We start from the raw sequence: 27577 nt of genomic DNA, 5'->3' as shown, positions 1-27577 counted from the left end.
GCAGCGTATTGCTGTCTTGACGAGATAAATTTCATTTATTGAATGTCATATATATTTTAGTAGTTGACGGGGTGTGCCTACCCATTTTAGAATATATGACAATTGAGCGGTGGGATACGAAGCAAATGGTGTGTAGCACCATGCTTAGTTAGTTGAGCTAGTTAGGACACTGTTGCTAAACTGATTCGAAGCCGTTCCGTTTGTGGTACAAACATACGGTCTTATGCTCTAGGGCGACAGAATGGGATGGTGGCGGGAGAAATGCCTTGCAAATTAGTACAAAAACGTATTGGAAACTGTGAGAAAATTTCATTATTTCCATTTGATTTAGAAATCAAAGTATTACTGCGTATGCATGCAAGAGTTATATTTCATTCTCGATCTCTTGAATAAAATTAGCCAAAACCTTGGGATCTTGAACACTCGCTCGTCTATAAATGTTTGCTAATGGATAGTAGTAAAATTGATAACTTTTCCTAACGGATAGTACAGTTATGACTTAAAAAAAAATCAATAACGTTTCCTAACGGATAGTACAGTTATGACTTGAAAAATTTAATATGTTTTTGCGATTAAGCGTTATGGTACTATACTCGTGGCAGTACTGTCATAACCTTGTTTCTACTGTAATGAAAGTTTAATGGTAATGAGTACCACTAATATTACAGTTTTTCTTGTTGAAAAAACAAGCTTAGAGCTCAGATGTAATTTCATTCCAATTAGAAATAATTATCGTGTAAAATTAAAAACTTAAGAAACCAGTAAATGATTCATTGAAATTTAATTGACATAGTCAACTGTTAAGCTTTAAATGCGGGGGTTTAGCTGTCAGGAAGCTATTAGTGTTGCTGTGCTTTAATTTGTTGTTTGCTGTTTCTTTCAAGGGTAATATCAAAGTGTCATAATGCGGCGAAGTGATTATTGCAGGTTATGCACTAAATTAAGTTCTTCCAATGTTCACATTTTTGAAGAACGAGGACATAAACTAATGTTGCATTTAAAAATACTCAAACATTCGGGTATTGTTGTAAGTATATTCATTATGTACATAATTGAAATGTTTCCTGATTTCACTAAATCTTTTTGCGAAATGGATAAATCTGTGGCCATGTTTTAACATTTAATTATAATTTCTAGCACTTAATTTAGTAGAAGAACAATTTTTTCCTGTTTTAAAAAACGAGCAGTGGCAGAGTTTAAATGGATTTCAGATCAGTGTCTAAATATACTTTTACAAATAATTTTCATTTTATGTTTTGGAAGATCATATTTTAGAGTAAATATTACATTTTTTGTTGTTTATTAGTAACTGGTAAATTAAGAAATCCAAATTTGGAGTTAAGAAATAACCTGTTGATCCATGTTGTCTGTCATGGCAAAATTTTTTTATTCCCTGAAATAACTATGATCTGTCTTTAGTTATAAAGTTGCTATATTTTATTTGTGGTGATAGTTTTAATGATAGGGGAAATTTAATGATGAAAGATGTCAAGCTTGCCTACAATTTAAACATAAAATCTTCAAGGTAAGGCAAAGACCTCTGGGTGACCACTCCATCACAGGATGGAAAGATAAACTATTTTTCCATTTTACAATAATATATTGTTTTTTATACTTTTTTTTTAAATTCATCTATTATTATTCTTTAAACTTAAAATAATTTATTATAAATATTATAATTATTTATTTATTTTCTAAAAACAACTTTAATATAATTAGTGTTTGATTTCCAAAACAGTTTTGTTTTGAATGATTTTAAAGATTTGGTAAAAGTAATGTAATTTGGTAACAAACCGAAGAATAGTACTGGATTGTTTTATTGATCCTTATACAAACCGTAAATGAGTTCAGATTGGAACAACGTTCATTTATAAGTGAACATAGAACAAATTAGATGAATTACAGAAGTTATAACTTCTGAAATTCTTTTCATTGGGAAATCATAAAATTAGTTCACCCAGTTGGTTGTTCTCTTAAGTTAATTTTAAGCTGTATAAAAATATTTTAGCCAAATGAACTACTGTCATGAATTTAATATTAAGTTATTTAACTACAGGTTACTGAACATGATCCATTACCAAAATATGTGTGTATAGTTTGTGTTGGAAAGTTGGATTTTGTTGAAAGATTCTTCACAGACTGCAAAAATGCTCAGGTGTTCTTCAGAAGAGACCAGTCTTGGAAATTAAATGTAAGTGAATTTGTTGTAAGGTCATTTTCATGTGTTTGTTATATTTATGTTTTCTCTGAAAATCATGTTATAGAATTTTTTCATAAGTTCTTAAAATTTCTTTACTTTTTGTTAGTCTTTGCAGTTCCATTGGAAGGTACCAATCTAGTATTTTTTGGTATTCACTACCAAAAAGTACTATAAATATTCTATGGAAATTTTACAGTTGTAATTATTAGCAATCTTTGAACATTTGGGATTAATTTGTGTTTAGGATTACTTTCTTATGTGTAAACAAAAGCTGCCAAAGCATAGCATGATTTTGCAGCAAAGTTTTTTTTTTATAATAAAAAAATAAAAAGTTAGAGCCAAAAAAATATATGTAGGTTTTAGAGATGGGGAATAAGTCTTAAGAAAGATGTTTCAAAAATATTCATATATAGGTTAAGCTTAATAAATTTGATTCAGTAAAGTTTTCTCTAAATCATCTAACATCCTCATTGATAGAGGCATTGATGGCAATCAAGGCATTGATAAATGAGAAAAAGCAAATCTTCAAAAAACTTTTCTGCATTTTAGGTCTGGGGTCTAATTAAAAAAAATTCTAGATATTTCTTTATATAAAATAAATAAATTCATATAATTTCTTTATATAATATATATTTTTTCATCATTATATGCTACTGTATCAAATAAATTATTTAAAAAATAATTATTAAAATGCACCAAATAAGGTTCTAAGAACTCACTATCAATTGCACCTCTTTTTTTGCTCCAATAATAGTTTTTACTTCATCAGCACACCAAATTTTATAAATTACACATAAATTAAATTAAAATATATATTTAAATTTTTGAAAAACTTAAGCATGTATGTACTAGTATCATTATAAAACTTCATATATCCACTTATATGTTTTATAATATCCATTTCTTATATCCATTTATATGTTTTGTATCTACTACTTAGGATCAGTATCTACTTTCTTGGATCAGTATCTACTATCCAGTGACGTGTTTAAATTGGTAGACCCGATGTAACAATTTATAATTTGATAAATACTATTCATTATCTTATGACAGTGGATATTAGAAGTTTTAAATATGACACTAGTACATACTTAATGAAGTTTTTAAAAATTCCAACTAAATATTTTTAACTGTATATGAGATGCGGTTCAAAGTAAAGGCTGATCTTTAATAAAATGAGAACAATCGAAATAATGAAAAATTTATCAGTGGTTTCAAGTACTTAAATTTTACTTAATTTTTTCTACATAGTTACCATTTCATTACAAATACTTTTGATATTGTGAAACAAGCTTTAAATTCACTGTATAAAATTCTGCCACCTAGGATTCTAGAAACTTATACTGAGATTTTCAGCCGAGTTTTTGAGGTGTAGGAAGAGATGGTCACTGGGCGTGAGATTAGGACAGTAAAGGGATAATCAACATCTTGCATCTGAATTTTTGAATTGTTTCTATTGTGCTTTAGTGTTGTGTCAATGTGTGTTATTGTGTAGAACAATTCCTGACCTCAGCATTGCACTTGTCTGTTTTGAATGGCACAACGTAATTTAGAAAGTGCTCACAATAAACTTGTGATGCATTGAATGTTCCAGGTTCCATGAAATCAGTCAAGAGCCATACTCTTTTGGTCCCAGAATACAGTTGCCATGATTTTCCTTCAAGACCGGGTTTGTTTGAATTTTTTTGTTTATGTGAACAAGAGTGATGCACTTATATGCACTTAATATGGAAAAAGATTTCTCTCCCTTATGTTTAAAACGATCAAGAAAAGCATGTGCATATATCATTCTGTGATCTTTGCGAGTACTTGCCAACATTTTTGGCATCCATCGTGTACACAGTTTATGATAGCTTAGAGTGTCAGTCACGATTCTCAAAAAGGTTGTCTTTGATGTTCTGGAAATTCTAGAGAAAGGTTACTAATCGTAAAGTGACAATTTTCACTTGCATTGCATTCATACATTTAACAAGATTGTCAGTCTGAACTCTAGGCCTTCCATATTGCTGTTCGATGTGAAAATTTGAATAGCCTTTCTTAAACGTAAACAACATTGCCTCACTTTTCCTTCACTCACTGCAGTAGGCCTATATCACACAATTAACAGTGAATTTCAGTATAATTATGTCTTCTGCATTCAGAAATCTAATCGCTGATCGAACTTCACAACTTGTGGAATTTGTTATTATTGCACTCATTTTAGCATACTGTCTCGCAAAGACAAATAATAATGAACTGATGACTATGTGGCAGTTACATACCCAACATACCACTTAAAGCTACTGCGCATGCAGGAACTAATCAGTGTTGCCAATCGCTATTTAAAACTCATTGGCTCTTACTTTTGAACCACACCTCATATTTTAATTTATAATAATGTCCAATTTATAAATGCTGATGATTGAGTAAAAATTCTGAAAGTGCTGAGATAGGTGAGTTTTTTAACTTTTATTTTAACTGTGTGTATATTGTGGAGTTAAATAATTGTTTTTAAAATAATATAAATGTGTGTGCCTGTATATATATAGGGGCACACATATACATATACATAATATGCATTATTCAATACAATATTATATATTGTATTATTAAGCTTGTATACATTATACAAGTTACGTATATGTGCATAATATGCACATATACATAACTTGAATATATATATATATATATATATATATATATATATATATATATATATATATATGTATTTCAAGTTATGTAATTGTTGTTAATAAAAAAATTAAATTACTCTATTTCTAATCTGCTTTTTATTCTTCTACTGATTTGTCTTATGTTAATTTTTAATACTTCATATTGGGTTTTACTATTTTTTTTAGGTGCCAAGTGGTTCAATTGGTGCAGATTGTTTTCTGCAAAATACTGATCATAAAAATGATTCGGTTTCAGTTGTAGATGATGATGATAAAGCTGATATAAATGTGAGAGATCCTTTTGATATAAGTGTTGTAAAAATATCACCTCATGAATATTATGAGGACTGTAAAATAACTGAAGTTAGTGTTGAAAATATAATTTCAAATAATTCTGAATTACAGAAAAATGATGGTAATATTTTTAAATATGTTATATTTTATTTTCTGTTGTGTTTTTCTCCTTCAGCATTACTTGATTACTGGATGGATTTTGACACAAGATAAATTGTTTTCAATACCTATATGTCAGACAGTGCTTGCTAAATATTTTATTTGCTTTATTTTAATTATATAATAAAAATCGAAGAAAAATCGATTACATTCATCTATTCATTAGAAAACTGTATTTTCTTGGTGTTATGATTTGTTGGCCCTCATACAATCATAATTTTTTTGCTCTGTGAAATTACTCATGATTCTCCAGAAACCTTGGAATCCCAAGAGACTCCCAGGGCTCCTACAAACCTTAATTGACGTATAGTGATTAATAATCAAGATTAATTGGAATTAATGATGGCCAGATGGTCAAAATGAGTATAGTTTAGTGAAATTGAAATTTGTAAAACATGTTGCCAATTTTTTCTTTTGTCAGAAGAATTTATAAAATGTTTATATGTATATTTGGAATTGAAACTTTGAATCTGCATTTTTTTTTGTCATTTTATAAATCTTAAATGGCATTTATATACATATAAAACTTCTTCGTAATGATCTTGATTAATATAAAAATTTTTTGGGTGAAGCTAGATACATTTACATCTCAGATAAAATAATTCATTTCTTGTGTATGATGAATAAAAATTTACCCATAAACTAATGAAAAAATGCAATTTAGAAATATTTGCAGTTTATGGTTCTGTAAGTAATGACTATTCAGTATAACTAAATGATTATTATGTAGCGAAATTCTGAATTGCACTATAACCATATTTGGGTGCTGATTTGGAATGTTAGCAAAATGTTTTGTTTATACATATATTCAGAAATGCTTTGTTTTGTGGTACAGCTGTTGAAATATTTTCCCCTCCCAGATTAAAGTTGAAAGTTTAAAACGAGGCCTATATTAAAATTCTTTGGACCAAATGAAGGGGAAAATTTATCAGCTTTATATGTATTTTACCTGAAAAATTGAATATATCAGGTACTAGAACTGTGTGTACTGAGTTTCTGATAGAAAATAGTTCAAAATCCAGAAAATGGGATTTGAAAAAAATGTTTTAGGTATCCCCCCTATGTTGGTTGTATTAAGTGAACTGTAAATAAAGTGTTGGTTGATTTGAATTAATATTTATTATTTGATACACTTAATGATACTATAAAAGTAAGATTAAATATATAAGATTGGTGGCTCGGCCGTATTGTATGGATATGTGTTGTGCATTAACTATAAAACTACTGATGTCTAATATCACATTACAGAGCAGCAGTGCTGCCTCAACACCCTAAATTAACTTTGTTAAATTGCCACTAAAGAAATAAATAATTCTAGTAAAATTTGTAGAAACTTTAATTCTGAGAAAATTGATTGAAATATAGTCAATAAAAAATAAATTCGTTTCAGAAAATTGACCAAAATTTATTTCAAACCAAAATTCAGGGGAAGAATGTTTGTTCTGTTTAAAATTGTAATGCTTTCCTGTTACATTTTGGTCAGTTCTCTTTTTTCTAAATGCACAGTTTCTTAAAATTTACTTGACCTAGATATGTATTTTTCTGAAAATCCAGGACTACCTTTATTGTGGTAATAGTAGTTTATAATATAATCCTTTAATAATTTTGTTGTGAAATTGAATTTTATAAAATTACCTGCATTCTACATTAGTTCATGGGTTACTCAAGCTCTAAGGGTCAGTATTATTGCTATCAAGCAATAATGTAGAACTTTCCCATTCCGATTCATTGTTCAGATATTTTTAACCTAAATTACAAAAAGTATAACAAAATATGTGTGTTTCAAAGGACATTCTTTTGTTTCAAATTTTGAAGAAAATGATGAACTTTCATATTGCATTCAATAATTATATGAGACATGCTAAAAAGATGAAAAATTATCTACTTTTTCCATTCTCATTCTTACTATACATCTGAAAATTGATAGAGAAATCATATTTTTTGAAAAATGCGAAAAAACTAGCTAAAATTATATATCTGATTAAAATATTTTTATTACATTTTTCCAGATGTATTCAGTATAGAACTTCAAACTTAGGTCAATGTATTTCCTAAACAGAATACTAGACTAAAAAAGAGGGCAATTCTAAAATTAACTTCTATTTGGTTTGTAAAAAAGTAAAATAATATTTTGTTACATAAACTAAAATCTATATTTCTTCATGGAGAAGCCATCCACATTCATGCACTTATTGTGCCGCTGTATCAACTTTTGGAGACCTTCATTAAACTGCTGAAATTGTTTTTAAAATACTGGTTAGCCAGTATAGCGTAACTTTCATACTTTGTGAAGAAATTTTGGCCATTCAGTTCAAGATTGGACTGTGTAGATGTTGGTAATAAACATCCCAACCGAACAGCTTGAAGTAAGGCACAAAGGAACTTTGTGCAGTCTGTGGAGTAAGGCTGTTTACTGGCTTGTAAAATAATTTCCATGAAAATCTTATGCTGTGTTAAGTTTGACCTCGATTAATTTGAGTAAAAAGTTTGTCAGTTACGAGTAAATTTTTTTAAATTCATTTAAAAAGTTCTAAATTCTGAGAACGTTCATCATGAACTTTTTGAATAGATTTATCTGTCATGATTACACACTTGTTTCATCGATATTGGTTTACTGGCATTGAATAGAAAAAATAGGAGATGGGAATGTAGATTATAGTTCAATTGTGACCATTGTATTTCTAGTAGTGCTATGTGGCTACTGAAACAAGTATTCTGATTTATTGTATTATATTCAGGTATTCGATTTTGGAATAGCCTTGTTATTTTGTGAGAAAAAATTCTTTATTTAAATTGTATATTTACGTTACGATCTTTAGAGTTATATAACTGTGACTTTACTGGAGTACATTTAATTAAAATTTCCTTTTAGGTAAAGTCTCTTTCATATCAAATTGTGATGAATTTAACAATGGAACTTTGGATGCCAAAGATGCGGAAACAAATTTGGAAAACTGTCTGATTGATGATAATGTGATTGTTATAGATGATGATTTAAGTAATAAAACTCATTGTGCTACTGAAAGTGATGAACATAATAATTTTAGTGTTGTTAAAATTAATGCTGTATTAGAAAAAGTTGTCACTGGTGATGTACCAAGTCGATCAAATTCGGTTATCGATGAATGCAGTCCTGATAGAGGTACTAGTGTTTTAAAAATATCAGAAAATTTATTTAATGAGAAGGAGAAGTTTTTAGGCAGCACTGTACTTCATGATAACAGATTAGATTATAGTAGTACTGTGTGTGAAAGATTTGATAATCAGGAATGTAATCGTAGTCCAGATGTAAATGAAAAGGCCGATAGTGATGATGAAGTTTCTTGTGTACAAGAAGAGTTTGAAGATGATCCAGAAAATTCTGATGAGAATAGTTGTTCCAGTAATAATGATGATAGTCCGCTAAATGTAGTTAACAAATTAGAGGCTGTTTATGTTGATAATGCAGCTGTAACTTCCAAGATTGATGTGTATATGAAGTAAGTTTTATTTACATATACAATTTTTTTATATTTGATAGTTTTTCTTTTTTCTTAATTCTCTTTCCTAAAATAAAATTTTGAACAAATTATCACTAAAATTCAAAACTGGTAAAATTTCTGCATAAGTTAATTTTTTTTTATCTATATGTGGGAATCTAAAGTAAAGACCGCTGAGAAATTTCTTTCCTTGAGGTCGCCAACCTTAAGGAAAGAAATTTGTAATGCACAACACAGATTCGCCAAATCTGTGTCGTTCATGGCCACACTAGTAATGTACACACTGCATTGTTGTTTGTAAGTTGTTGCGTTATATCTTTGATTACGTGTGAGTTATTGCATTATAAAAGGAATAGGAAAATCGGTGTTGCAACAGAATGTAAAATATGTGGAGTCCATACATTTTTTAAACCATCAAAACGTTAAGCTGGTTGAAATTCATAGGCAGTTGGTTGCTTGTATGGTGATAGTGTAATGAATGACAGAAACGTCTGAAAATGGTGTGAAAGGTTTAGAAATAACAGAATTAATGTGCATAATGAAGAATGTTCAGGGAGGCAATCATTGAGGACTTGTTGAAACATGTTGATAAAATCAGAAAAGATTGTCACTCAACGATTTCCAACCTGGCCCTTCTTTTTCCTGATATTTCAAGAGCTGTCACATTGTTCATGACCATTTAGGCTTCAGAAAGGTTTGTGCAGGATGGGTGCCGCACATCTTAACGGAACGTCGCAAAAAATCAGAAGGGGATCTACATTGGAATTTTTGATGTGCTACATAGAGAAAGGTGATGAGTTCCTTAATTCAACTATTACTGGCAATGAAACATGGATTTCGTACTACACGCCAGAGAGAAAACAACAGTCTGAATGGCGTCATTCTCAGTCACCAACCAGACCAACAAAGGTGAAGCCATTTGGATGCAGACTGATGGCCATAGTCTTTTGGGATTGGTTTGGCACACTGAAGATTGATTTTATGCCATGTGAATGACCATAAATGCAGAAGCCTATTGTGAAACTACGTAAGTTACGGCATGCCATTCACAATCAGCGACATTGGCAGCTAACAATGGTGTCGTCTTGGTGCATGATACTGCATCTCCACATGTTGCGGGTCTGACACGTAATTTACAGATAACATTTGAATGGGAAATTTATGATCGCCCACGATATAGTCCAGACTTAGCTCCTTTTGATTATCATTTGTTTGGTAAATTGAAAGAAATTTTGAGTGGTAAGCAATTCGCAGGTGACAATGAACTTAAAAATGGTTAATCTGGTTAAATGGACTGGCGGCAGAAGAATATGACAAGAGAATATTGAAGCTGATGTATCACTAAGATAAATGTCATAATTCATGTGGTGATTACATAGAAAAGTAGTTTAAGGGGAATAAAAAATATTTGAAATAAATTTTTACAATGAAACGGTCTTTACTTTAGAAATAACCTCTTGTAAATTAATATAAAAGAATAATTGCACCAATTCGGTGGGAAAGAGTTTTCAAAACATCTACTTTTAGGGCTAATAATGGGTTAAAAAATAAAATTTATATATGTATTCGCATATTCTTTATATATATATATATACATACTGTCGGATGTTCATGGTTACTTGCATTTCTCATCGCAGTTAGGGGATGTTTGGCTAGGAGCTTTGTTCCCTGAACGTGTTGTGTTCATTAAACTCCTGTATGTGAGAATAATAATGATAAATAAATATTAAAGCCTGTTCCATTAATAAAAACTGTTGGTGTATTGTAATTTCTCCAGAGCAAAAATTTTGTCAATACAGGACCTTTGCTTGATCTGAAGAATATGTGGGTTTCAAAATAGTTAGCCTCCATCTTAAAAATACTTGATATAGCTGGTTGCTTACCTGTCCTTTGTATGGGCAAAAATATATTTATCCCAGTTCTTAGTGTTATCTGATAAATACCACTAGGAGGTGACTGTACTTCGTTTCTTATTATTTATTTTATTTTATGTTTTTTAGTCAAATAACTGGATGCAGGTGTAGCCAGTTGTACTGCGCTTACAGTAACAGTGGCAGTGGTTGTGTTGGTTGAGATGCTGCCCCATACACGGTTGAACTCCTTAAAAAATTGAAATTCAAAAACCCCAAAATTGGTTTCTATTTATTTATTTGAAGAGAATTTGCAAGCTCACATAAAGTGAATATATCATTTATTATAGTCAAATGGGAAAAATTGCAATCATTGTTCGGAATGTTTTTAACTTTTTTCACCCCTTTCATGAATGAATTTCGATAAATGTAGAAATTTGTTTTTAGATATTCACGTCTAGATTATATTCTCCAAAAATAAGTTGATATCTTCATTTATTACAAAGAAATAAAAAAATCAGTAAACTTCAGTTACTCCATTTTAACGCAGTTTTTACTTCCATTTAACTCTCTAAGATTATGTATTTGGATTCAGGTACGTTAAATTTATCTAAATCCAAATACATTATCTTCCAGTTAAAGGGTGAGAAAACTAGCAACTCGTATGTTAGATATCATAATCTCACTTGCTCTAGAATAGCGGCGTGTAGTTGCAGTAGTATTGATCAAGTCGATAGTATGTGAAATATCTAGGAGAAACTATTGATTGCAATCTTTCATGGGAAAAACATATTCCTAGTCTAAAGAATGAAATATGTTACGTGAGAAAGTTTTATTATCTTCGGGATTTCTGCCCGATCGGTGTTCTAAAAAATGCTTTACTTGGCTTTGGTTGAATCTCGTTTAAGATATGGAATTTAGTGTTGGGGTGGTGCATATTTTAATAAAATTCTACCTATAGTGGTAGGCTAGAAACATGTATGTATAATATGTAGAATACTTGCTAGGACGCATTCATTCTGGTTTTTTTTGTTACTTGAACTTGCTCCCCTTGAGGTATTTACACTTATATAAGGTAGTAAACTTTTCTTTCTTAGGAGTGGAGATAAGTCTCTTAAATATAGACTAATTGACTGAGATAAGCGACACAAGGGTAATTTTGTACTTCCTAGACCCCTGAAGGAGTGTTTTCGTAGATTTTCCACTTACGTGGTACCAAAGGTTTATAATTTTTTGCAAAATTGTGTGATAGGTAGTCTAGGTTTAAATTTGTTCAGAATTTCTCTTGAGCGCTGGCTCATTCAGTATGAAAATGTTGAGTTCTTTTTTGATTCAATTATGACTAAAATTTACAAGTCCTAGGGAAGCATTAAAGCTTATGGCTTTTGTGAATCACCTTCTCACTTTAATGACAAACTGAATGTTTTTCCCTCTCTTTAACATTTCTATAATTTTTAGCAATTCTTAAATATCTATTCAGCTACTTTTCTCTTCATTGGCGTATCTTTAATATAGTTCAATGTTTTAATCATTAATCGATGGTAATTCCTAAAGCAGAACTCTTGTCCTCAAGGAGTACCTAATTTTCCAAACTATTATTAAATTACAGAAAATATTATTTTATCATAAATTATTGCATCAGTTTTAAATTAGAAAACTATAGTTACTCTTGTGAGCCTGTTGTAGTCCAATTAGAACCTAAGGGAACAAGCTGTTTTAGGTCAACAGAAGTATTTATATAATTCATACGCTATGCCTAATTTGCATCTATTGTATATTGTAAATGATATTGTATTGTTTGTCTTAAAAAGTGTATTCTTAGTTTGGAAAATAAATTATTATTTTAAATTGAATCTCAAAAAATCCTTTCTTAGTGTGCAATTATATCGTAAGAACTTGTACACAAATTTTTATCAGTATATCTTCATAACATGTCATTTTATATACACGTAAAAAAAATTATAGAATGAAAACAATTATATTGTTTTTATGATTTATTTTATTGTTCCAGCGATAATGATGAGAATCCACTAAATGTAATTAACAAGTTAGAGGTTGTTGATAATAATAAAGATGTAACTTCCAATATTGATCTGTATATGTGGTAAGTTTTCTTATACATTCATTTTTTTTTTGTTTAGATTTTGATACTTTTAGTCTGTTTCTAATTTTATTCCCCAAAATAAAAGCTCACAAAAATTTCAAACTGGTAAATTTTTGCTTAAGGTAATATTTCTCTTTTATAAATTAATTAGCATACCCGTTGTGACTTCACCTGTGCTGTATGGTTACTTGATTTTCCTGTTATGGTCAGCTTTTTAGTCAATTTATTGGAGATAGGTGCAGCCAGTTGCACTGCACATACAGTAAAGTGGTAGTGGGTGTGTTGACTGAGCCCCACTACGCCTTACACCGTCGCACCCCTTAAAAGATAAAATTTCCAAAAAACTCAAAAGTGTTTTTTAGATACTTATTTGAAGAGTATTTAACTTGCACACAAGGATTCATATTAACACTTAAAAAGTCAAGTTTATATCTTCATTTGTTACTGAGAAATTAGAAAAAATACTAAATTTCATCGTTAAACCATTTTAACCCTTTAAACTCTGAACTTAAAGAGATCCTTTCTTAGTGTACACTTACCTGTAAGAAAAACATGTTCACAAATTTTCATCAATTCATCTTTAATAGTTTCTGCTGGGCCTTCATGAATCAGTCAGTCAGTCAGTACAAATTGCTTTTTTGGTAAAAAAATTATATATATATATATATATATATATATATATATATATATATATATATAAAGAATAATTGCAACAATTAGGAGGGGAACAGTTTTAAAAAATCTACTTTCAGAGTTGATGCTGGAATAATGTACAGGTGTCCCATGAAGAAACAGAAATTTTCAGAACCTGTTTTACTGGTAAAAATAATGAAAATATAAATATAGGTCTGGAAACGCCTTGTTTTCAAGTTACTGATGTGAATGTTTTGCTCGGATTTCAGCTCTTCTAATAAAAAGAAGCCCTACTATAATTTTTGGTACCCAAATTAAGAAGTAAAATTGGTGGTTTCTTATGTAATTTGAGCTGGGAAATAGGATAAAACAGGTCCCAGAACTATAGCTCCAGTAGTTTTTAAGATATCAGATGTAAAACACAAACTTTTGTGTCAAAAAACAAATTTTGGTGTCAAAAAACAATTTTTTCAGATTTGTAGTGCAATAGTTTTGTTAAGTGATTAATTAATGCAGAAGATTTGGTAACAAAACTTATACAGAATTTAACTGTGAGAAAATTAATGCAAATAAAGCCAATAAAAAATAAATAAAAACTTTTAAAAATGGGTTTTTTTAAGCAAAACAGATGAAAAATGGACAGAAAATCATATTATTCTGTACGTAATAAAGATTATTCTTAATATAACAAAATAAAAAAAGAAAATATATGATAAACGGTATCAGAATATCAAACCTCAGTTACAGCATTTGTTTGAAATCCCCTCCTTCACAATGAACATAGTACTTTGCCTAACTTAAAATATTTTTTGGTGGCTTTTCATATCATCTCAGTATTGTTTCATATAAAATTAATAGCATTTTACATTTTAATGAGTAACTCTTCTTTAGTATTAACCTTATCAGTGTTAGAAGCTAATGACAGAAGTTTAACTGCCGGGGATAGTCTGTTGGCTGCAAATTTTGAACCTTCTGCAGGTGGAAAGGATGAAGATTTTCTTTCTATAGGATGTGCCACAAACCAGTGCATTTTGTTTTCTCACAAATCAGTGTAACATGCAATTAGTCTTGTACAAGTGCGTGGGCTATGCTGAATCACACTATGTTCATTATTAATACGATGATTTACTTAGCGTTCAACAAAAAATGAACACGTTGGAAATGACACTTTTGTTTATTAATGCTGATATAGTGAAGAAAAGGTTTTCAAATATTTGGAATCCGCCTTCCAGGAAATCTTTCCTAATATTCATGTCTAGCAGTTTCAGAATTTCCATTACTAAATCCATAAACAAAAATTATATTGGCATATTTCTTGTTAGAAAATAGAAACAGCATTTTTACACTATGATATAACACTACACTTTCTTTATCTATATGATAATTTATGACAACAGATTCAAATGAAGTACACAATTTTCATTGTTAACCAGCTGTTAGTATCTCCAGTACCGTCATTAGGTATTGCTTCAGAGGATGAGATGAATGGTTTGTAGTGTGTATGAAAATGCCATGCCTGACCAGGATGAAAGGCTGAGACGCTACCTGCTGTTAGTATTGCCAAACTATACAATAACATTTTAAAAAAATATTTCTGAAGTAACATATATTTTAATTTAGTCTTTTATGTAATTATTTCATTTTACCTATATAAATTACTGAATATACAAACTAAAATATTGTTTTATACATTTTGTATTTCAAGTTTTTCTTCAGTAATTAGTTTTTGTTTTTAAAAAGAATGTTTATTAGGTGTAGAAAGAATAATATGTTTTCTGTTTACTTTTTGTCTGTTTTGATTCAATAAAAAACTGATTTTTGAAAGTTTTTATTTGTTTTTTATTGGCTGTATTTACATTAATTTTCTCATAATTAAATTCTCTAAAAGTTTTATCACATTTATTAATTATTCAACAAAGTTATTGTACTACAGGCCTAAAAAAAACTTGTTTTTTTACCTCAAATTTTGTGTTTTACGTTCGTCGAATATCTTATAAACTACTGGGGTTATAGTTCTTCAACCTGTTTTATCTTACTTCCAACCTTTTTAAAATGATTTTTTCTTTCTAGCAGTTTTTAAAGGTTTGTATTTGGTTTCCTACTTTGCTCATTGTTTATAAAATGTTTTTCCTGTAGTTGGATTTTACTCAAAAACTATTTAAATTACAAAACTAAGAGAAAATATAGTTTTAAAATTTTATTTTCTTTCAAATTATGATGATAAATTTTTCTTTCTTGTATTTTGGCTGAAGTTTGTGGTAGAAAACAAAAACACAACTCAGTTATAATTTTATTTTTTAAATACATTATTGGAAATCATGTTTTTACTTTTTATCTTAATTTTTACATAAATTGTGTTTTTGTGTAAAAATTTGACTATTGGAATTTTTGTATGGTTTTTGGGGACTGGACTTGGAGTAGAGTATAATCTATGAGTATACAGTCTTCAGAGAGAGAAAACATAAAAGTTTATTTGTAATTTTTATAAATATCACACTTTGAGAATGCAACAGTATATTTTGCTCATTGTATAAGTCATGGATGGGATGCTTGTTATTCATAGGATTGGAATGCCATGTTATGAGTGATTTTTTATTCTTTTTGTCATGTTGGCTGTAACCATTTAGTTACAGCATCTTTCTGTCACATATGGCTAATTGTGATCAACAGGTCAGTTAATAAATAATTAAAAGATTAATCTGTTTCTGGTTGAAGTTGCAAACTATTAATGAACTTTTTTGTCTTCCTCTTTTTATGAAGTGTCTAATCTTGAATATAATTGAGTTTAACCAGGACCGTTCCCAGTTGAACTTACTGATTCATGTTTAAAGTTAAAGGATATGCTAGAAATTTTTATTCTAATTCATGAGCTTATAAACTTTTACCTAAGCGTAAATTTTTACCTAATTTGCCCATTATGCTGCTAGAACATGGGGTGAATGGGTTGAAAGTGTCTTTGAAAGACTTGGAATGCTGATAAGGAATGGTACATTCAGCTAAATGAAGAAGACAGTAAGAAACAACTTCACTTCTTATTTCCTCTCTAATAAACATGATATGGTTGTTATTTTTGAAATTTGTTTGTTTTAAATAAATAAATATTGCTAACTGTCATTGACAAATAGAATGCTCTCTTTCTGATAAATATTTACTATAATGAAATAAAATAGTAATTATCACAAAATATGTTGGCATGAGGATAAAGTTTCTTTGTAGTGTGATAAATGGCTTTAGGATTACATGAATGTAATAGTATTAATGAAATTTGTCAAGATTTGCGTGCTTTGGAAAGGTGACAAATTGTTGAATCTTTTTTTAGGAAGGTTTGTTTATATTAGTTTATTTAAAAGTTATTGCATCTTGAAAATGAGTGAAAATAAAGAAGAAATTTCATACATTTTGAAATTTTATTACAAGAAAAAGGAAGAATGTTACTTGGGATATTAAAAAAGGTGTTGTTTAGGGATATATTGTGGCATCAGTACATGTAACACAAAGCTGATGCATGGGTTTTCAAGTTGAAGATTTTAAAATCAATGATGCACCTTCCTCTGGTCGGCCTATGACTGAATCACGGGTAAGATTGAACAAGATTGGAACATTAACAATCATAATATCAGTAACAAAGAATTTATTAACCACAAAACAGTTTTAAACATGAAGAAGGCTGGGTACCCCAAAAAGTGATGTTTGAGTGCCACATGATTTAACAATGAAAGATTTCATGAATTGAATTTTCACCTACAAATTGTTGGTGAAATGGAATGAAATTCAACTGTTGTTAAATAATCTGTTGGTAAAATTGAACACGTTTTGTAATGGCTCATTATGAGTAATGAGAAATTTATTATATACAAAAGTGTACAGAAAAGATTGAAGCAAGGTGAAGCTCCTGGAAGCAGTGACAAAGTCAGGATTTATGCCAAGAAAAGTGATGTGTGTGTGGTAGGACTGGAAAAGAATTGTTCACTATGAGCTGCTCCTATTGCTGAGAGTCAAATGATTAATTCTAACCTCTTTTAATCAAGAGTTAGAAAGATTACGATAGCGACCGAGATAAGTGACCAGAATTGATCAATAGAAAAGGCATCATCTTCCATCAGGACAACAGCAGACTCTGCACATATTTTGTGACCCATTGAAGATTGAGAGAGATTAACAAACAGGTTTTCACTATCAGATTACCATTTTTTTAAGTCTTCAGAATTCTTAATCGTATAAAGTTGGCTTCACAGAGGCCTGAGATAATCACTTATCATAGTTTTTCATCCAGAAAATTCAGAAGTTTTACAGTGACATGGTATGGGATTTTAATTTTACCTGAAGATTACAGAAGGTGGTAGATCAAGATGGCTTATATTTGGTTTAATAAATCTCATTTGAAATTTAGTAAAACCTATTTTAATTTTGCAATAAAATACAAACAAAAGTTATTTCCTCAACAGAATAATAAAAAACTGTTGTAAGATTTAATAAAAATTAAATCTTTTTCTGTATTAAAACTTATTCTTATCTACATTATTTTTGAGAGTTTTGAGTTATTTGAAGAAAATAGTTATGTTTAACGTAATGAGAATTATGAAAAATAATTCCCATAATGTTGGAAATTATGGGGAAGTGTGTATCCCATTTTTAACATTTAAATGTATTCATTACATTAAATGCTTACATGTAGGTGTAATAAATAAAAAAAACAACTTTTATTGCAATTTGTATATATTTATCAATGAAATTTACATATATTTATCAGAGTTTATATTTGTTGTAATTCTAAAAATAATTGAAAAATTACAAAAAAAATAAAAATACACTGGGATATGATGAAAGTTATTCTGGTTAGCGAATTATTCTCCAAAAAAAAAGAAGAGAATTATTTTCTGTCTGAATGTCAGTGCTGCTCTCTCTCCTGTTAGTACGTTTACTAGAGACCCTCCCTGCTCAGTTGGCCAGGTAGCATTCATAAGAAACCATTGCAGCAGACAGAGTGATTGTTTTCTTAAGCCCCCAAAGCTTTTTGCAATTTTGTAATGGCAAACTTTAAGGAGCAATGTACCAACATCAAATTCTCTTTCAATTTAAAGAAAACAGTGGTATAAATAGTTTCAATGCTTTGTGAAGCTTATGGAAAGGAAGCTCTAAACCAGGCAAAAATTTATGAGTGGTTTGCCACATTCAGAAATAGCCAAATGTTACTTGAAGATGGTGGGTGGGGGACTGACTGCTTCATTATGACAACATGTCTGCCTGGACAGTGTTGAAAATGAACCAGTTTTTGATTTTGACCAAAAACGGCATGATAACAGTTGCTCACCCAAGTTACATAATAGGTAACTTGGAAATGGAATGTTGGGTAGGCACAAATTATCAATTTTTAGATTATTAATTCTCCATATAAGAAAAAAACTGCGAGGGTGGTGGATTTACAGTTTGGAAATTTTGTGGTATATGAAAATTGGATAATTTGACCAGTATTTGATTCTAGGAAATTTCAGTTAAAAGGCTGAGAGATGCTATTACTAGTTTGTTAGACAGGTAACAAAGTTCAATAATCTTTTCAATTGAATTGCTTATTATGTTTTTATTAATTTGATTGATTTCTTCTTGTGTTACAGTAATGTTGAAAAACTAAATATGAATAATCTAATGAGTGAATCATTCTCAAGATATTTTGATTGTGCTGAAAATATATTAAAAGGAAAGTGTTCAATTATGCCTTATTTTATAAAGTGGCCACGTCCAGGTACTAGTGATCGTATTGGATTTAAGTGCTTCATATGCACCAAATATTGCTATTCTCGAAAAGTAGTAATGGATCATTTGTATAATCATCTAAAGTTAATCTGTCAGTTTTGTAGAGTGGTTTTTAGACTTAAACCTAAGTTTAAAAAACATTTACTCAAAAAGCATTATTTTGAATTGAAAAACAAAAAATTGAAGTGTTCTGATTGTGATGAAAAATATTCTGATATCGATTTATACTTAAGTCATGTACAAGTTCATTGTGATTATTGTTGTGGTCTCTGTCCATATATAACAAAAAACCCAAACAGTTTTTTAATTCATGTAAAAGAAAAACACAGCGAAGGTAAAAATAACTGTAATGACTGTTCGTTGATGTATTTTGATGATGAACAATCATTTAAGGAACATATATTGAATATTAGAAAGGAAAAACATGTATGTTCATCCTGCGGAATGATTTTTCATTCAGAATTCTTTTTAAAAATACATTATGAAATTTATGGAATGACTCATGGTGCTTCATCTTCATTTACTGAGGAAAATTTAAGGTATGAGTTTATAATATTGTTTTTTATTTTTATTTTTCTCTAAATTATATAATTGTTTCAGTCAAAACTGTTAATGTAAGGAATTAATATTTTGAAGGATTTGCTTTTAATAAAAAATGAGTAGCTTGTGTGATGGTGTAGAAAAAAGAATCACAGCTTATACACAGTGCCAAAAATGTTACCTATAATTTCAGCAAATAGTTCTTTGCAATGATTGATTTTTTTTTATCTAGCCTTATTTTAAGTTTTGATTTATTCATAATGAACATAGTGACTGTCTATGATAACTGATGATTTAATTGAAAGAGTTGATAAAATTTGATAAAACTAGCACTTCACTGTTACAGTTGATGTTTCACGATCTTTGACTTATGAAGTTGTGATTGAAAAATTGAGCGATAAAAAATTGTTTGCCAGATGGGTGCTGAAGTTGTTTAATCGACACATACACTCAGAAAAATGACTTTTTTGCAACATTACAAAAATGAAATATGATTATATTGTTATCAGAGATGAAACCTGATTTCTTATTTGAACATATTCATAAAGCAGCAGTCAGTGCAATGTTGGCATTTGTCATCTTTTAGATCAAAGAAAAGTTTAAATAAGAATGTTTGTAAAGAAGCTTAAGACTACTGATTTTTAGAACAAAAAGGTTGTCTTGCTTGTTGAATTTAGTGATCGCAGAACTATTGAGAATAGAGATACATATTTTGAAATGTTACAAAATCTTAGCTGTAAAAAGCAAAACTATGTGGGGTGCTATCTCATGGGATTTTCTTTTGACATGATAATGCCTAGCCACACATAGAAAATCAGTGTGACAGTGATGCAATTGGAAAATATTCCGCCCAATAGCCTTAGCTTCCAGCAGTAATTTTCTTTTCTTTTATTTTGTACAGTGGTTTGTATCACAAAGGTCTGACAATGATATCAAATTGAAAAATGGTGTTTTTACTGTGTGGTTTAAGTCATTGGTGACAGAATTTCTTTAAGAGAGAAATGAAAAAGTTAATAAAAAGCTTTGAAAAATGAGTTTAAGTTTAGGCAGCTGTGTTGAAAAGTAGTAAGTAAGTATAGTTTTTGCTTAAGCAATAAAGTTTTTCCACATTTTGCAGTTATGTTTTTATTTCAAAGCAGACCTTACTTTAAAATCGTGGTATTTTCTGAAGCCATTACTAGGTATTTTTTGTTTTTAAAGTACTGCTTTATATATATTTTATTCTTGTGTAACTTTATCTCTAGGTTGGAATGTTTATTTGTACAGCAGACTCATTTTGTTAAATAAATTTTATTTTTGTGTCCAAATCAATAAACTGTTTCTTATCTACAGAGCAGGTAAACAATCAGAAGCTCATTCTACCAGTCTACCTTTTAAAGTAATGAGAAAGAAAGTTGTATTAAATAGCAGTGTATCAGATAACCAAAAAGTGAATATAAAACGGTTATAGATTATAAAATACTATACTAGGTGGTTCCAGGTATACTGAATTATAATGAACACTATAAGTTAAAGGGAGATTGTACAATACATGATAAATTGTAAAATTATTTTTAATTAAGGTTTTCAGAAATCAGTAATTTAATCATAAAGCACTTTTTTGGTGTTGGCTTAGTGGTTTGATGTCCTGACTCTTCTGTGCTACTTTAACATCGATATACTTCCTATATCCTATACTTTAATTAAATAATATATATAAATTATGGCAGTGGTTATTAGTTGAGTAGTAGAGACTTTATGCGTAACCCTCCAACCAGATATTTGTTTTTGATTCAATTAAAGATGATAACTTAGAAATTTAAGAATTAAGTGAACTTTAGACTGAAAAGTTTCATCTGTTTTGTTTTTTGTGTAGTTTTGTTTATTGTGATGTACAGTTCCAGTGTTGATATAAAGGTAGTGAATACATAGTATGTATAAATGTTGTAATTTCTGTTTTGTTATCAGGTTTTATATTACTGCTTTTGTTGAATTGTAATTTCAACCGAGTTATGAAGTGAATTCTGATTCAATGTTATCAAGAATGACTCTAGAATTAAAAAAGATTACATAGAAAACATGACCTATTATGCCTATTATCTTCAATTATAGGGTTGTGTATTCCAGTCTGTTTTCCTTTGCAGTACTTATACCCTATACTCTGTTACCAAATTATCTAAATCTGAAAGCTTTAGTAAATGGTTTATCAATCTGGTTTGCCTTATTATAAGATTTTACTATGAATTTCTCTTCTCTCTGTTTGTCTTTAAGACTTTTTCTTTTTAAATTTTATCAAGTCGTCTAATTCTAGACCATTATTCATATCCATGTCTCGTTTCGTTTGATGTGATACTAACAAATGTAAGATTCTAGCAAATCTTTTTTTGCATACAAGCTGTTCTTGCTTGTATGAGTTCATCTATCCTTAATAATTTTACTACTAAGTAATAAAATTATGTAATTTCTGGTTTATTATGTTTTTTGTCTTAGCTAATTCCACATTATCCTCAAGGGAAACAAAAACTGTAAAAATTAATACGATTATATAGTTAAGAACCTTAAATAAAATAAAGCAAGAAGAAATGTGGACGGTTTTATTTATGTAATGGATAAATTATTTGTAGGCTTATGTTTCATAACAGCACCTATGAATTATTATTTAATAGTATCTTGAACGTTGAACTACACACCTATAAAAGTAATCACAAAAGTGAAGATCACAAATATAGGGAATCTACAAATGTTTAATAAGTCAATACACTGTTAGTAATTTTGATATATTAGTTTATACAATCTTCAGAAGTTTTTATATATATTGCATTTATTAATATTGCGTGTTGTTCAGACCCATGATCATTAAGGGTCTGTATAATCAAGGGTACATCATGACAGTTGTTTAAATAATCATTTATTATGATGAAATAATAACTAATATATTTCCCAAAAAAAATTACCGTACTTTTTTTATCATTTGCGAGTCTAAGGATCATTCAGAATTCAAAGAAGATAGAAGGTTTGTGCGTAGTTGTCATAGAGGTTAATTTTTTAACAATACTAATTGCCTGCTAACTTCTTTGCTGTATTAGCCCTGTCTGAGACAATCTATTTTTTTACCATTTTCATAATCGTTAAAACAAGTGAAAAAATAAAAAATTGCTAAATATAAAATACCAAGTAAGAAGTGAAGTTATTAAGAAATTTTCACCGTAGAAGATTGTGGACAAATAGTGAGGGAGACATGAATTGTGATAATCATCATGAATGAAATAAACAGAAAGTGGTACATCATGGTCAGTAAAGAATAACAGAGATTATTCTAAATGATTTTCTGTTCTGAATGAAGAACTGAAAAAAAACTAGTATGAAATTTTTGAACGTAGATAAGTCCCTACTGATTGATCACATATCTCATGTCTTCAAATTTCACTGTCTTGTAGATGAAATGATTTGTGAATATTTTGAATGTAATGTAATTTGTAAAATGGTTACCCTTGACAAAGATAGTCTCTGAGAAACATAAAAAGTGAACTAGAGAAGCCTTGACCATTTCTAATAGCCATCAGAATGTCTGTTGGTGATGAAAAATGAATGAGTCATAAAATTGCAGGAAGCAGTTGTCAGTCGTTCACTTTGTATTCAAAACTGGAAAAAATCAGTCAAATACATGGAACATGTTCTTGACCATTTTCTGGGATCAGATAAAGCTCGAATTTCATGACTAGTGGAAAAACAGTATATTAATGGGCTTATTATGAAATCCTCAGTGTATCTAAATATGTAGTACAGAATACCAGTGCAGCCAGTTAGTCGACTTAATTTTGCATAATTCAGATTTTCTAAAATAACTCTAGTACTGCTTTAAATATTTTCTTGGGAAACACTTGAGCATCGTGATCTGATTTTATTTTTTCTAAATAAAAGTAATTTTTATATAGTAAAAATTATTCTGGAAGCAATGGTAGGTAAAAAATTTATTTCTGAATTGCCAACAAAATTAGCAGTGAATAATAAAAATAAAATAAATAAATAAAAAAAAACATTATTTTTTAATTATTATATTTGTTTGAAATTATTGCAGATTACTTTATGAATGATCCCCAAACTGCACTATTAAGTATGTGAACTTTTGAGTTATTTCTGATTAAGATTAATCCTTTTTTTTTTACAGTAGCAAGGATAATTCTTGTAATGAAGTTAAATTGAGGACTAATAGAGACATCATAAAATATTTTCAAGATATATTAAGTAAGAAAATACCATTGGAAAAATTACAGATATCAAAAAAAGAAGTTCTAGGCCAAAATTTGAGTCATGGATTCGAATGTCCATTCACTTCTTGCAAAAAAGTGGTCGGACTAATAGAAGAAAAGGTTTTTAAGCACATTCAAACTCATCTCTTATTAATTTGTTACAAATGTTGTCAACTTTTTAAGGATACTAAACGTTATGTAAACCACATACAACAACATATCAGTTATTCATACTTTAGTTGTTGCATATGCAACAACATTAAATTTGATGGTTTAACACGGTATATATCTCATGTTAGAGATCATATATGTAACAGAGTGTGTTTATATTGTTTTGAGGTATTTTCTGATAGAAATGAAAGGGTTCGTCACACGACTAAGAATCATAAAGATAAAATAAGAGGAATCATGTGTGATCAGTGCGGTAAAAAGTTAAAAGACAATCAAGCTTTGCAAACCCATATAAATAGCATTCATGCTGTAGTAAAGATCAATATGAAGAAAGTTTGTCCTACTTGTGGAAAATGTAATAGAACTCTTTGTTGTCCACTAGGAAGCGATAGTAAAGAAAAGGAAGAATTTATTTGTGCGTATTGTTCAAAGATATTTCTTAAAAAAATGTCATTAGAAACTCATATTTTAGCACACATGAATGAAAAACGTTTTGCATGTAAATATTGTATCGATAAAAGATTTAATAGAAAGACTTCATTAGATAAGCACGTGAAGGATTTTCATACAGAAAGGAAGTGGAAGTGTATGTTTAATGACTGTTTAAAGTCTTTTACATTTAAGTCAGCTTTAGAAACTCATATGAAGGCAGCTCATAAAATAGGTCTGTTAAAATAGGTGTGTGCTTAACAAAATTTTGGTTTGCTCGTACCTAATTTATGATATTTATATTACAAAATGTTATTTATATTACAAATTCAGACCTACAGTTGATTATGACAACTATTTATTAGTTTTGACTTATGATGATGAAGGTAATCCTTATCCGAGAAAGTATTTCAATAACTAATGATTCTGAATCCATAGTCTTGAAAAGGCCTAACATGTTAAATGGTAAATTTGCATCTATTGCGGTTGGCAAGAAGGTAATTATCAGTTTTCACAAATAGATAGTTTTATGTTTGTTTTGGAGAATATCTTGAAGAATTGGATCATCATATAATTGTGCGAGAAATTGCAGAGAGGTAAAATGTATCACATACAACAATTGAAAATCACATCGAAAAAATTTTGACTTGTTAAGAAGTTTGATATTTGAGTTACATATGAATTGAAAGAGATACAATCAGTATTTGCAATATGCATCTCAAATGCAATGAAGTTAACCCATTTTTGAAACAAACTATCATTGTTGATGAAAAATGAATTGTCTACAATAACATCAATCGAAAATGATCATTTTCTAAGTGTGAAGATTGGCACAAGCCAGAAAGCTGAATTGCATCAAAAAAAGATTATGCTGTCAACTTGGTTGGAATATAAAGGTGTTTTGTATTTTGAGCTGTTTCCAAGGAACCAGTGATCAATTCACATGTTTAATGTCAACAACTAATGAAACTGCAGGAAGTAATTAAAGAAAAATGGCTAGAATTGGCAAATTACAGAGAAATCATATTCCACTAACACAGTGCAAGGCTTCACATATTTTTGGTAACTTGCGTAAAATTACTAGAACTTGTTTGGGAAGTGATGTCTCATCCCCCATATAGCCCTGATCTCAGACCATCAGATTATCATTTATTTTGAAATTTGAAAAACTCTGAATGGCAAATTTTCACTAATTATGATGACCTGAAATCACACTTGGTTCAGCTTTTTGCTGACAAGGACCAGAAGTTCTACGAGCTTGGAATCATGAAGTTGCTAGAAAGATGACAAAAGGTTATCAAACAAAATGGAACGTATATAATTGATTAAAGTTCATTGTTTTTATAAAGTATTGGAGTTTTATTTCACACTGCAAAATAGAAATTACTTTCTTGCCGACCCAATAATCTGTTAATTAATTTGTCTGTGTATATAGTTGATTTATGTTATTGGTTTATTTTACCAGTTACTTAGAACCAAACCACTACATACTTAACACAGTTTCAACATGTCATTCCTTCTCATGATGCATCATTAAAATCCAGAGACGTAACTAGCTGCTAGTTCACTTGTAATGTATTTAAGCAGCTAGCCAGTGCTAGTTTGAAGTTAAGTATTAGATGAATCAACTCTTTTTCATTGGAAAATATTATGTTCCACTGTTGAAATAAACATATTACAATAAAAATATTTATATTCTTCTTTATTACAAATAACATCTTCCTCTCTTCAACTGGGTTATGAATTAATGCATCATATAAATGTATATATATATATATATATATATGTACACATACACATACACACCCAGTGTGTATAACACACTGGGTATATAACACCCAGTGTGTATAACACACTGGGTGTTATTTAAGTGTGGAAACAGCTTTATACTGCATATCTGAGAGGTATTTGGAGGCACAAAGAAATGGGGTTCTATATATTTAAAAAAAATCTGCATTATGGCTGGGCTTTGTCCGCTATATTGAATCAAACTAAATTTTGTTTAAATAGGAAAATGGGCATATGACACATAATTTAGATTTAAAGCAATCTTCATTATCGATTCATAAGCATTTAAAATTGCAGTGATGGAAAAATCATGTTAACAATAAAACAAGGTAAAACGCCCTCAATCTATTGTATTTTACATTCATAATGCATGCAATAACAAACGTATAATTAACAACACAGAACGGCTTTATTAACTGATATTATTTTATAAATAAAAATTAACTTCCAGTATTAATATCAGCTGATTTTTGTTATTTAGCTGTTAATTTACAACAGTGCAGTTTGTAATATGTTGAAACAATGCAACTTATTAACTCCTCATTTCAGGTTTTTACTTTAGCATACTTGTAATGATAAAATTTGGTAATGAACAATTCCTTTCCAATCCAATGCACAGACACAGAGCATCAGTTTTGTTAGTATCAATCCTGGCTTTTCCACTGCTAGTGGAGCTTCTCCCTGCTTTGACAAAAATATTTCCTGAATATTGTTGTATGTAATCCATTTTTTAACGCCCACTTAATAAGCTGTTTCAAAAATGACTTGATTTAATTTCACTTTAGCACAGAACATGATTTTTAAACTTCAAAACCAATATGTATAAGTATTTTTAAAATTTCAATGGATGACATTATTCTCTGCTTCAGGGAGCAAAATCCATTCTACATATTTATTCAGTGGTATAAATAAAAAATGTTACCTAATTATTAAAGTTATTAAGAACTTTTTATATTTAAAAACATTTATGTCATTTAATCATATAAAAAGATAATCCTTCTGCCCTAAAAAAATTAACTTGTAAGAAAAAATTGTTTTGTGTAAATAATATTTTAGTTGAAATTTTGAAAATGAATATCTTTTCTCAATTAAAAAGTAAGATGTATTATTTTACATTTTATATTCAAGGAAAGAAATCTTTTAATTCAGAATTTACAAAATTACTAGACAAGGATAAAAAAACAAAATATAAATGATTGTGTTACAGGTAAAAGGTAATATATATATAAAATGTTAAGGTTTTTCACAACAATTTTCTCTTTTTAAGAACGGATCATTTGTTTATTTCAATTAATAAGT

At 29.3% G+C, this 27577-nt stretch overlaps 1 protein-coding gene across 4 annotated transcripts; it reads left to right on the top strand.

Annotated features, from left to right (window-relative positions):
- Positions 1 to 442: 442 nt before the first annotated feature.
- LOC142329696 (uncharacterized) lies at positions 443 to 26179 on the top strand. 4 transcript variants are annotated; one of them, XR_012757567.1, is made up of 8 exons: positions 443 to 1027; positions 2057 to 2191; positions 5038 to 5266; positions 8177 to 8783; positions 12645 to 12737; positions 18983 to 19660; positions 20563 to 20730; positions 23809 to 23936. XR_012757567.1 is itself a non-coding variant. In XM_075374401.1 (7 exons), exons 1-7 carry the CDS (start codon positions 905 to 907, stop codon positions 20009 to 20011), a joined length of 1869 nt encoding a protein of 622 aa, XP_075230516.1. In that variant the 5' UTR covers positions 443 to 904; the 3' UTR covers positions 20012 to 20554. The 4 variants fall into 4 exon arrangements, 3 of the variants coding, with proteins under 3 accessions (XP_075230516.1, XP_075230515.1, XP_075230514.1); XM_075374401.1 differs by lacking the exons at positions 20563 to 20730; positions 23809 to 23936 and adding an exon at positions 20008 to 20554; XM_075374400.1 differs by lacking the exon at positions 20563 to 20730 and having other exon boundaries at positions 446 to 1027; positions 23812 to 26179.
- The last annotated feature ends 1398 nt before the right edge of the window (positions 26180 to 27577 follow it).

Source organism: Lycorma delicatula, chromosome 9 (assembly GCF_047948215.1).
Source record: "Lycorma delicatula isolate Av1 chromosome 9, ASM4794821v1, whole genome shotgun sequence".
Taxonomy (NCBI): domain Eukaryota; kingdom Metazoa; phylum Arthropoda; class Insecta; order Hemiptera; family Fulgoridae; genus Lycorma; species Lycorma delicatula.
Note: the sequence above shows the minus strand (reverse complement) of the source record. Positions and strands in the feature narration are given on the sequence as shown.

Excerpts from the sequence above, each read along its gene's own strand:
- LOC142329696 (XM_075374399.1), top strand. The coding sequence starts at position 905 with ATGCGGCGAAGTGATTATTGCAGGTTATGCACTAAATTAAGTTCTTCC. Across the intron at positions 12,738-18,982 it reads AATATTGATCTGTATATGTG|TAATGTTGAAAAACTAAATA; the intron begins GTAAGTTTTCTT and ends CTTGTGTTACAG. Across the intron at positions 19,661-23,808 it reads TTTACTGAGGAAAATTTAAG|TAGCAAGGATAATTCTTGTA; the intron begins GTATGAGTTTAT and ends TTTTTTTTACAG.